This window comes from Cynoglossus semilaevis, chromosome 5 (genome assembly GCF_000523025.1).
Source record: "Cynoglossus semilaevis isolate Cse_v1.0 chromosome 5, Cse_v1.0, whole genome shotgun sequence".
Taxonomy (NCBI): Eukaryota; Metazoa; Chordata; class Actinopteri; order Pleuronectiformes; family Cynoglossidae; genus Cynoglossus; species Cynoglossus semilaevis.
Window position 1 is genome coordinate 8,717,785 of NC_024311.1, and position 12,902 is coordinate 8,730,686.

Here is a 12,902-nt window from a genome sequence, read left to right on the forward strand (position 1 = left end):
TGGAGTTTTACTGTATGCCATCAGGTGTTTGTGATGTTTCCTCCCACCTTCTCACCATTATTACTATTCTTCTTCCTCTTCTTTCCATCCTCGGCTGAGCGGCTTCATTCCATTTCCGTCTCAATGTAAAGCTAAGATTTTAAAGGAAATGAAACAGTACCAATGTGATGAGAGTTTAAAAAATCCTTTGTTCTGTAGGCTTTTGTGTTTTGAATCCAGGTTAGATTTGGAGGTGAATATGCTGCACCGATCAGACCATCTTCTGGCACTCTTCACTGTTATTGCAGAGAGTAGCTGTACACAGGGCCACACAGTGCTACACTGTTGATGCTAAGACGACAACCTCTCCACTTGGTGACCACAGCTTCAACAGGTGACCTGGACCGAGATAGCACAGCCGTGATAAAAAAGCTCTCCCTCATAAACAACTCTATGTTCGCTGGAGGCGCTCTTTGCTGTGACTTTGTTCAGTTTCCTGCTTCACTTCACTTTCAGTTGGAACATTGGAGAACTTCTTGTCTTGTGGACTTTGCTGTAGGGTGAGAGTCTCCTTGAACTGCAGTCCTCCCTCGTCCCCCCCGAGATAGCACAGCCAGTAAATAACAGGTAAGAGAGCCCCGGAGTGTGATAAAGTAATCTCCAAGAAAGGCCACACACTGAGCGGTGATGCTGGACCCCAGGGTGTCAGACGCTACAGCAGCCAATCAGCTTAGACCGGGAGCTTAGCTCAGTGACTTTGTTTCCTCTTGTCTCCCGGAGGAGTGACGACCTCTGTCCCATTCAGCCGAGCACGGTCTCTGAGGGGTAGATGAAACTCTTCTCCTCAGGAAACAAGTCACGTCTGTCTCTCCAGCATTTTTTCCACATCGATGTCAGTTTCTCTCAACAAGTTGTTTTACTGTTAATAAGTAACAAGTGAAGCAGTGGACGTCGTTGGACAACAGGTTTAAAGGATAAATGAGGATTTAGAACATTTGGATTGGTTTGGAACTTTCTGGAATGGTATTAGAAAAACACAGGTCAAACTGCAGATTGAGAAAACCACTGTCCTAATGTTAATGTTTCTTTGTCCTAACATTCTGTTGGACTGTCTTCAGTCTCCATGACTGTCCAACACTGTCTTCACATTCACATTTTGCCCATCCTCTGCATTTGTTGTTCGTTACGTGTGTAAATTACTACGTTTTCAGGGAACTTGAAGATGCGTACACCGACCACCGCAGTACCACTGGAAATACAGGGGGCAGTGTTGTGCACTAGAAAGTTTAAAATAAGTGGCGAAAACAGAGCAAGACCAGACATGTCTCTAACATCAAATAAGCAGCGAGAACAACAGAGCAAGACCAGACATGTCTCTAATGTCCACACGGACCACCACTGTCTCCCGTTCTGTCTCTCATGTTTGACAATTTATATGCATGACCCTTGTCTACCAAACAAGTTATGCTTGTGGGAGGTCAGAGGTCAGAGGAGAAGGTGTATGGAAGACATCAATACAAATGAAATGCCACCAGGTTCTGCTTGTTGGAGCTGTTGTATCCAGTATGAAGTGTGTGTTTTCCCCTGTGTAGCTGTGACCAGTCAGTGAAGTTCTCTGTGCGTGGAGGAGCTGTGAGCACTGACATTTTCATTTGCACTGAGAAGTTAAACTTGACTATGAATAATAGAGTGAAGTGAAGCAGAGCTGAGTATTAGTGCAGCCCAACAAACGAAATACAGAAAACCTGAGCTGAGTGAGAGACTGCCAACGCTGCTGAGGGAACGTTTGTTTGCACCTATTGATTAACTATTTAATTGCAACTTGAAGGGAACAGTAAATTGGGTTTAAGAAGAAGTTGTGATGCTACAGCTCCTGTTAGCTCTAAGTCCAGGCTGAGGGGACGAGGACAATGTTGTCTACTCTGCAAACAAACTGGAGAGAACCCATCTGTCCCGTCTGGTGTAAGTGCACTGATCCACAGTTGGAGATACTACAGTTTATTGAATGACGACAGTTTTCAAAGGTGAATTGATCCACATTTGTCGCTCCAGTTAACATGTAGGTCAGACAGACATCTGTGTACTGGTAAATGTGTGTATGTGTGTGTATGTGGGTGTGTGAGACCCTGCTGAAAGTCTGTGTTGTTAATCAATAACAACAATAACAATGAATGGAGACAATAAAGACAAGACGTCTCTGTCCTGCTCTCTGTCTCATTCAATCTTTCTCCAAACTGAGTCTCCAACCTGATCATTCTGTCTCACTCAGTAGGGACCAGGCATGGCTTGAACTTCATGTCCAACATGTTACTACAACTTGCCAATACCAATATCAATCTGATTCCTCTTCTTTCCTCTTCCAGCATGCTGCAAGTATCCTCTATTTTTATGACTAGCAAGCTGCAAGTATCCTCTATTTTTATGACTGTTTTTTGTGTTGAAACTGTCACTGGTCACTGTGATGTAACATTTACTTCAGTGAAACATTAAAGTTCATCCATTAACAGAGGCCACGACAGACTGCTCCACAATATAGGAGCGTCTTAATGGGGACATCTGTTTCCTGGGCAACAAATGGAACCAGGCTGAATGTTCTTTGTTTTGTTTTGTTTTTTTAGAACCTGATGCTGAACAACGTTTCTAAAACCAGAGTCAAACAATAATCCAGCTAATAAAGTGAGAAGTTTGAAAACAGAACTCCATTAGTTCAGCAAACACAACGTCAAACTGCAGCAGAGCTCCTGCTTTTCCTCAAACAAGAATCAGATAAATATTAAAAACCCGTCAGACAGCAGTCTCACACAAACAGTATGAACTGTTTCTCAGGTTCTCAGGAAGTTGCAGCACATCTGTTTACTGCAGTCTAGACCTGTGGGAGTATAATCAAGTAAAGTGTAGTATTCTCTACAGCTAAGTTGCAGTTACAGAACACGTCAGTTACCCTTGGTGATGAACAAAGTGTGACATTGTGACTGACGGGCAGTGAACTCACCACTGGAGCAATCCAGTCCTCCCCATCCGGGCTCACAGTGACATGTGTCTGGAGAGACGCAGCGGCCGTGGGCACACTCCGCTGTACACAGAGCTGGACACAGAGGAGGAGAGGTGACATCATCAGTTCCAGTGACTTCATTAACTTAAATTAATCCTCATCATCCGTGAAGAAAAATCATAACAGAAAATAAAACAGAAAAACTCACACAAAAAATGTATATATTATTAATTTTAAAATACTTTTTAAAATATATATTTTATATTTTTAACTACATACAATCAAATTTGTATAATACTCTACTACTAATTTTTATCACATTTGTATAATACTCTACTACTACTACAACTATACTATTAGTATACTACTATATATACTACATCCACTTTATATAGTACATCCACTATGTACTTCATATTCTCAAACATCAACCTTCATCTCCAAAACTCTCCACCAAACCATCTCCATGATCTTCATCTCATCTCACAGCTTAGTTTGGACAGCAAATAAAAAAAAGAAATCTCAAACATCTGTTTTTATTTAAAAGTAAACTCTCCTTCAGGGAGTGTTTTTTTCTCTCTGCCCTCACCCTTACACTTGACCACTGTATATAATCCTTCTCTCTCTCTCTCTCCAACTCCTGCACTGCTCTTTCCATACACCTTCTCCCTGTGACCTCTGACCCCTCAGCTACTCCCATGTGATAACTCCAGCGTTGTGTTTATGCAGTGATGAAACCATTTGTTCTCCAGCCAACTGACAGCATCTGACAACACTAAAAGTAAAGCCGAATCGTAGTGAAATATTACAGCCAGTGGAAAAGAAGGCTGAAGTGAAAGTGTAGACCCCTCGGCGTCCTTATCTGGGGGGCAGTAACACAGATAAAGTGGCTGAACGCTGCTATCAGGGGAACTCTCGAGGCGTCTGAACGCAGCCTGTGGATTCATAAATAAACGCCGTCGCTGCTGATAGATTAATCTGTGTTTCTATGAAATACTTTATTAGTGTGTCAAAACACAAACAACTGAAACTGTCAACCAGCAGCCGGCTAAACACTCACACACACACACTCATTTAAATGATGTCGGCTCAGTGCTCTTTAACTCGGGCTTGTGTATTTTCTTTGTTTTTCTTCCACTCACAACAGAAACTTTAAATAAATGCCCTTTATGTAGTGTTTGAAAATAAAGTCCTGGACACAGTCTGGAACACCACCCGTCCTCCACCCTAGAGTCTGGACCATGGACTGTGGAGGAAAACCACATACCCAGAGAGAACAGGAGAGCTCCGTACTGAAAGTACAGAAGCTAGAGCTGGGCATCAAACCAGTGACCTCCTGCTGTTAGGCCAGAGCACTAACCACCTTTCCACCGAGAGCCCTGTGTAAAAATTTAGTTTTCAAATATTTTCAAAATGTGGCAGCAAAAATATGTCAGCTGTTAATTCACCAGCCTCTCATTAACAAAGACTTTTGTAAAAAAATTACTAAAAACTTAGTTGAATCACAAATCATGCAAAAATTTAATATGGTAATATATTTGGAGGTGATTTAAATCTTTGTCCAGAAGGCAAGAAACAGAAGCTGGTCCTCACACACACACACACATACGGAGACACACACACACACACACACAGGTGTCCAACAAAGCTTTTATGAGGAGGAGGAATCAGAGATGCACGTCCTCCTTCACTGAGTGTCTTCTCATTAGGAGGTTCGTGCTCCAGAGAAGTGTCAGAGAAAACAGCAGATTTACGTCTGATAATCCCAGAATAGAAGGTTAGGATTGTGCTGCTCTGAAGAGACAGCAGACAGGACCTTGAAAATTCTGGGACAATCTTGCATTATCTCACTGTGTGACTGTGTGAGCTTCATGTTGTTGTTCATTTGTAGAAAGATTTAAAAACCATTTACACGCGGTGTAACACCAACCATGTTAATTAAACCAGTTTTTCATTAATAAATTACAACCAAAAAAAAACAAAAAAAAAAAACAAAAACGAAGACCCATACCCTCTTTACACCCACTCAGAAATTGTAAAATGTTTTTCCCTCGTTCATGTAGAAGAGTTTCCAGAGTGTTGTTACACCGCTGGCATTTTTCTGCCACCCTGGGTTGTTAGGGGGCAGTATAAAATCAAATCAAACATGGTTTTTAGCCTTTTGTTCTTCCAGGTGAGACACTTCTCTGTGGCTGGGAAATAAGACCTGAATGTCCTGACTGAGCAGGGCCAGCAGCCCGTCTGGAAGGTGCAAAGGATAGTCCTCGACCCATATGTTTTCTTTCAAAACACAAAATATTCTGACTGAGACTTTATATATGTTATGTTATTCACCTCCCCCTCCACCCTCACCCCACTCTCCCCTCCTGCCTCACTCTCCCACAGGGGGAAACCTTTTTATTTAGCTCCTGCTGCGTCCATCCCACAACAAAAGACTTGTCAAAAGTCACAAGCGTCAGCGGACCATCGCCGGTCCCTCCGAGTGCTCGGACCCCTCCCCCACCAGAGTCAGGTTGTACAATGGAGCGGTTTTGTGTTTTCCTTGAAAAGTCTGACAAAGACGAGTTTATGAGGAAGTGATGAATAAGGAAACACAACACGGACACACGTGCCCTGCAGGAAAAGCCTTTCCCTCAACTGCAGTGGATGAAAAGGCTCAGAGCTCCATTGAGTTTACCATGTAGGCTGGATAATTGACGTGTGCATCTGAAGACAAGAGGAGAGACGTCCTGCTTCGACACACATTCAAATACACGTGGAAGGGTCATGTTATTTAAAGGTATTCAATATTTAAACTGATTAACAGCTGTGTTACATTATAATGTATGAATGTAATAACTGGAATTTATACATATGAATTTGGATTCATTGATTACACAAAAGATTCTAATTTCTGGAAATCTCCAGGACACAGTCCAGCCCAGCAGGTGGCAGTAATGCACCAGGCACAAAAACATTTGGTGATCAGTGATGGAAGAGAAGCCCATTGTTGTTAGCCTGAATATTTTCAATTTTTTCTTCTACGATTATGGTGTAAATTGTTGAACAAATGGTTTTCTTATCACTGCAGTAATCACCTCCAAGTCAAACATTCCTGGCACTGACACCAGATATATTATCACTTCAAGTCCTTTAAACATTGACTCTCTGACCTCCCTGATGTTGACCTTTTATTTCATCCTCCTATTACAAGCCTTGTCTTTTGGTTTTTCTGCTCCTCTGACAGTCTGTAGTTGGACTTTGGTTTGAGAACAGAAACACCACTGACTCTGTAACAGTGCTGCACAGAAGTGATGCTTTTGTGCCTTCTCCAGGACACGCAGATCCAGAAAAGTGCCTGGTGTGTGTGTGAAAAGATAATGACAGAGATCCAACAATGCACAGCAATTTCCACAAACATGGAGATTTGTGTGTGAGGTGGAAAAAGGTGAAGCAGGTGACAGGAAGAGAAATACTGCAGAGATGTTCAGCCAGGAGAGCAAACTGCTGTTTTATATTGGAATGATAATAAAAAATATACAAGGACAAAAAATAAAAAAATACAACAACCACAATAATAATAATAATAATGTGTAACTTGCTTTTATCATGTAAGAGACTTTCTCTAATTATTCCTTCCACCTTACCTGCAGTATCTTCCATATGATTTTCTCCTACTGCAGTGTTACACACTTTTACTGAATTATCTTTTTTATTCAAATATTTATTTGAAAACCAAAATGTATTTTTGTTCAAGGGTCAAACACTTACGGACACAGAGGTCTCCACTCTCGTAGAAACCTGGGCAGCACTGAGAGCGTCTCCTGTACATGGTCCTCACACCTTTCCTGTACGATGTCTTATAGCTGATCCTGGAGACACACACATACACACATTATATGTATCACACAGTGTCACTAGTTACTAACATGATATTAGCTAGTGGGAGGCATGCCTGTCCTGGACGGGGTGAGGGGGTGAGAAACTGTAAAGAAAGGGAGCTGCAGGAAAACATCTAATCCTGGAAATTGGATCTGAATGAATGGATGTGTTTGTTCCAGGTACAGTGAAAGTCTAGAATGACAATGACTATTTAAAGTTGGAATGAAACCAAATTTTTAAAGCGCAAATGATAAAAATGTATAATTGTATTTTGTGTCTGTTTAGGGCTAGGTCAGCAGGGCTGAATTCTGTTTTTGCATATTTCAAATTTTCACACTCCACACCACCCATACAGTCAGGATGTAGAAATAGACTGAGCAAATTATCATCCCATGTGGAGAGTGAGCCAGAGAAGATGGAAGATGGAGGAAAAAGGCGGGGGTGGATGTGACGTGTCAGAACATGTCAATGACAACTGGACCTTTCAAAAAGAGCACCACCACAACTAGGTGGAGCTGTCTGTGACGCTCACCGTCATCACATGGAAGAGTGGGCCACGGTACTATGGGGATAATACTAATATTAGCAAATGAAAATTAGAAATACTACTATATGCAGTACTACTGTCTATGTTTCAGTACTATGAACCTGGATCAGACAGTTCTATGGTACAGTACATCATGTATACAGTATCACATCATAGAATTCAATTAATCAATAAAAATAATATGATGAGGTAGAGCGAGATAGAGAGAGAGAGAGCAGTGATTGAACTAAATATGAAGAAAGCATCCTTCTCTCCCTCCATCCATCCACCCTCCCTGTCTCTGTCCTTCCCTTTCTACCTCTTACCCTCTCTCCCCCTTCTATCCATCCCTACTTCCCTCACCCTTTATCAATTCATCCATCTATCCATCCATCCACCCCCTGTGTCTCTTCCATCCTTTCCTCCCTCCCTCCCTCCTTCTCTCCCTCTCTCCCTCCATGCATCCTTCCCTCCCTCCACCCATCCGTCCATCCATCTTCTACCACTTTTTCACCAGTGTCGTGACAGTCCTCAGCTGAGGTTGGTGTTGCACCACAGGACAGTGTTCACCATCCAAAAGAGTGAACAGTTAACCTACTCTCCAGTCTGTGTGGAGTTGACAGTGGGATGAAACTGAATTCTCTGAACATAAATGTAGATGTGAACTATTAACACTAGAACTCTATATCCTCCTATACACCTGGAGTACGGTGACGTTGGACCAATGAAAAGTGTGTGACAACAAACCAGCAGCCTTGGACCGTCTCTGCGACTCCTTCAAGGACATCAATGTTTTCTGACATTTCACTTCATAATCAATGGCTGGGCTGTAGCTGCAGGAGCTAAACCGGCAGCTATTAAACTTAATGAGGGTTGTTAACCTGACAGCTGCTCATCTAAGTGATCATAGCAGAGTGGTTCAATCTATCTGCACATGAGTCATGACTTGGCTCATTATATACTGGGGGAAAGACATAACGCCATCTACTGCTCTTATGGGTATAATGTAATGCTGGTTATAACATGAAGGTGAGTTAAGAAGTTATATGAGGAATATAAAAGTCTAAAAGTTTTTTTCTTCAGTGTTGTTTCCATAATTGAATTCCTCCTCTGTAAAATTCTGAAGGATGACCTTTGACATCAGGTCACAACCTGCTTCTCTGCCTGGTCTAAAGACCGGAATCCTTTAAATAACACGTTACATGTTTAGCTTGGATGTTGTGTGCTGTGAGCAAAGAAAGATCAAATTTGGAACACAAGTAACAGTAAGGTTAACTGTGGGGGAACCTAAACAAACAGACCTCATCCAACAGCATTATCCAGCTGACAGGAAAACAAAGTGTTCACAGTATTTAGACTTGTAGCTGACCTTCCTGTGCACAGGAACCCTTTTCATTTAGTACTTCACTCTGGTCACCAAGAACTTTATTTTGAAAAGTTGTTGACTGAGTGCAGTCTGTGGGAAATGTTTTAGAATTATTTGTTATTAGAATAATATTTTGTTGTGAAGAAAACTTTACTTTTTTGTAAATGCTGTCAATTGAAGGAATTCAGAATCAGCAAAAATTAGTCTCCGCCTGTCGCACTTGCCAAAAAAATCTGTATCAGCCAACAAAATTAAATCCATGCAGCTCGACCCGCAACTTAAGTCCCGTTAATAAAAGCTATACACAGAAAACACACACACAGGGACCTTCAGTATTCCTCTGCAAGCAGAGGTAAATTACACTGAATAAACTTTCAGGGATAAAGACTAGGCTTTAATTGAAACACACACTAAACTGGGTTCAGGTGAAACCCCATAATTACCTGTGCCTGGTACATTTGAACCAGTTGAGGATGTCAGTGCAGCGGGTGTAGTAGACCTGGTCGAAGGGATGAGCGTACGACTCCTGCACCGTCACTGCATAGCTGCAGAGACAGAGAGGGAAGTCACTTTCACATTCACAGCCAGGAATGTAGAGACAGCACCACAGTGATGGACGGAGAGAAAATTCCTGGTCCTGTCAATACTTCTAAAATTTGCCGAGATGCCGTCGAGTCAATAACGTTTACTCTTAAAGACGAATTATCAGGGTGAGGAAAATTGATCGGGGATAAAGAGCCAGGACAGAAGACAAGATCAATTCTTCTCCTAAACTCTGAGTTTGATTTGATTTTTCTACAAACTTTGATGATTTTCACTTTGATTAATGTCCTCTAGTGTGACACTAAGGTGTCATTAGTGGTGGGACAGGATGAAAAACTTAATGAAATTAATTGGAGCACTGGGAATGAATTAATCCTGATTAATTATCAAATTATAAATATGTTTGACAAAAGTTTTTGAATTAGAAAAAAAAATTACTCCAGGTGATTATTAAAGACTAAATAAGATGCTGATGTTTTCCACATATAAATCTGAGCCAATGGAAACTGAGGAGGTTCTACCAGTGGATTCCTATGTTAATTAGAACCTACTGGAAAATTAGACAGCTGTTTTTTTTATAAGGTTGATACAATTTTCTCATGAGAACTTTATGGTCTCTTATATGAGGCCCTCTGCCGATGTCAGCTGGGATTGGCTCCAGAACCCATTAAGTTCCTTAATAGGATAAAGCATTAGGGGATGAGTAGCTGAACAGTCCAACTTACAGTAGAAATGCCTTCATACTGCATTGTCATGACTGATGCCCATAAGACACCACGGCCCTCAGGAACTACAAAACACCAACAACTGACCGGAACCACACTTAGATTAGGACTGTGGGTCAAAGAGTAGTGTTGTTGACCACCCAGCTGCCTGACCAGTCCATGTACAGCAGACACTGACCTTTCCCAGTGGCTGCACACATTGGGGTCATCGGGGTTGAGTGGTGACCCCACAGAGATGAAGGCAAAGAGGTGAAAACAAAACTGAAATCGCACCGTCTTCATCCCTGTGGAAAAGAGAGAGAAATAAATTCATGAATCAGGAGATAATGTCCATCAGTGACATCATCAGTGACATCATCAGCTACTGATCTGCTGATCGAGTGAGTGGAACATAACACTCCAGAACACTGGTGTACAAGTCTGCCATGTGGACAGTGTTTGGAGTGTTTACTTTAATAGTACAATCATGGAAGAATATATGTTTTTGGTGAAGAGCAAAACCATGAGTACAATCAACAGATAAGTTCAACAAATTTCCAAGTGAGATCTTTACACAGCAGTTTCCTGGGTGTGGAGGAAGTCATCGTTTTAGGCAGAACTGGCTGTGACAGCCATGATAAACTCCTGAGTGACAGAGGTGGAACCAGCCGAGTTCTCCTGCCAACACTGTCCTGTGAAGGACTGACATGACGGTGTTCTCCAGTGGACAAGGGTTGGCATCTTCTCATTAGCTGGGAAGTCATGTCTGTTATGGTACTTGTGCAGACAGACGGCAGACATTCATATTTATGATGGAGTCAGTCAGAGAGGCCTTCAAACCTCACCTGTCAACGCGTGGTCATGACCACTGACATCCTGTTTTTTGGTGAAAGTCTTCATGCAGCTGCGTTCACACTCAGTCCAGAAAAGAAATACTCATATCACTGCTAAACAAAATCCCTTTGGTCACAGAATTGTTTGTTATATAGATGATACTGATCACATGAGCCCGGTGTCCACACTAAAATATTAACAAGGAATTAATTACAACGCGCTCATTACGCACAGCAAAAATCCAAACATTTAAAAATCTTCAGTCAAAGTGAGAGAAACAAATGACATCCAGAGCACAGCACAGCTCCATCCCATCATCCTGACCGACCACAGTATTATAGTCAGGGCTGTAATCTGTAATCTGAAGATTCAGTTCAACTGATGTTTTAAAGCACAAACTCAAGGCCCGGGGGCCAAACGTGGCCCGCCGAGTCATTATGTATGGCCAACGGGAGCTTAGAAAGTATTTAATAAGGTCTGTGCAGCAGAGTTTCTTAACCTGATAAATTTTTTTTTAAAAATCTTCAGTCAAAGTGAGAGAACACAATGACATCCAGAGCACAGCACAGCTCCATCCCATCATCCTGACCGACCACAGTATTATAGTCAGGGCTGTAATCTGTAATCTGAAGATTCAGTTCAACTGATGTTTTAAAGCACAAACTCAAGGCCCGGGGGCCAAACGTGGCCCGCCGAGTCATTATGTATGGCCAACGGGAGCTTAGAAAGTATTTAATAAGGTCTGTGCAGCAGAGTTTCTTAACCTGATAAATTTTTTTTTATTATTAAACTGCAATAAAGTATATTTGTAACTTGAATAAGCAATCAATTGCAGAAACATTTATTAATAGATTATGGAGTTGTTACATCTCTACAGTCTCCAGCCCTTCGAGGGGGAACTGTAATGCTGATGCGCCCCCTCACCAGTGAAAATTAGTTTGACACCCCTGCTTTAAAGAAAACTCTACATGCTTCTTTAATTAAAATGAGCAAGGACTCTACAGAGCCACATATACTGTATGTTTCCAAATGCTGACAAAGTCAACTTCACATAATGATTTAAAATAAGACTTCTAGGTTACAGCTTGGTTGTCGTTTTACATTTTGTGTGCAACACGTAAGTGAAGAAGAACCCAGAGTCGAACTATGAGTGAAATAGTTATTTCTGTTGGTTGTGACCAGACAAAGAATTGTAAGTCTGACTTCTGTCTGGCACTGTCACCAGGAGAGAACTCACCCGTCATAATGGCATATAACTCCAGTAACATGAATACAAACCAAGAAGATACTGTCAAAAGTGTGACCTGGTGTCAAAGGTCATCCTCCAGAATTCTCTGTCCATGTCTCAGAGAGCAGTCTGAGACATGGAGACATGGAGACATGGAGGAGAGACAGAGATCTGAAATGTATTTCTTTATGAATCTTCCAACAGGCTGAGCTTTACAAAGGTCTGTCAGGGTTTTTTCCTCCTGGATATTAATATTTTAACAAAAAACACAATCTATTGGCAGCTAAAATGACACAGTGTTAATGAACAAAAACAATTTGTGTCCATCAGTGTGAGTGTTTGTTTATTCCTGTAAATGACGCCTCAGTCAAATTCCACATGAATTTCAAATGTTTTATTACCTTGGTTTGTTATCAACCCACACGTAACCACAACACTTAATTCTGTCAAATTGGTCTGCGGCCACAAATCATTCTGCCAGGTCCATTTTTGGAATAGTCATCTATCAAACTCCATATATTTCTGTATCAACAGGCACATTTTTTACAGTCTGACAAATTTAATTAGTCTGCAAAACTTTTTTAGGGCAACAAAAATAATTGGCCTAAAATTTAGTTTACCATCTATTTAAACAACAGGATGCTGAAACTTTTATTTTGTAAAAGCAACAGCTGAGGAAAGGAAACAAGGTAATGTATATTTAGATAGATTTTAATTTTTTACACAGAAAAACACAGCGTGGTGTTTAGTGTCTATTGCTTAGACAAAAACAAAAAACAACCAAGTCCCAGATTCATCCAGTCAAATCAATAAGGATCAACAAACCTAATGCATGACACAAAAACATATTGGACTGACTATGACAAACA

General features: G+C 41.3%; 1 protein-coding gene across 1 annotated transcript in view; it reads right to left on the reverse strand.

Moving 5' to 3' along the window:
• The window catches only part of LOC103378970 (multiple epidermal growth factor-like domains protein 11), a 45,683-nt gene that overhangs the window by 22,471 nt on the left and 10,310 nt on the right, over positions 1–12,902 (reverse strand). Inside the window, exons 2-5 of the mRNA XM_008310350.3 lie at positions 10,171–10,276; positions 9,168–9,269; positions 6,722–6,822; positions 2,972–3,064 (exon numbers count right to left, since the gene is read on the reverse strand). Coding sequence (XP_008308572.1) covers positions 2,972–3,064; positions 6,722–6,822; positions 9,168–9,269; positions 10,171–10,274 — 400 coding nt within the window. The 5' untranslated portion in view covers positions 10,275–10,276. The remainder of the gene's footprint in view (positions 1–2,971; positions 3,065–6,721; positions 6,823–9,167; positions 9,270–10,170; positions 10,277–12,902) is intronic.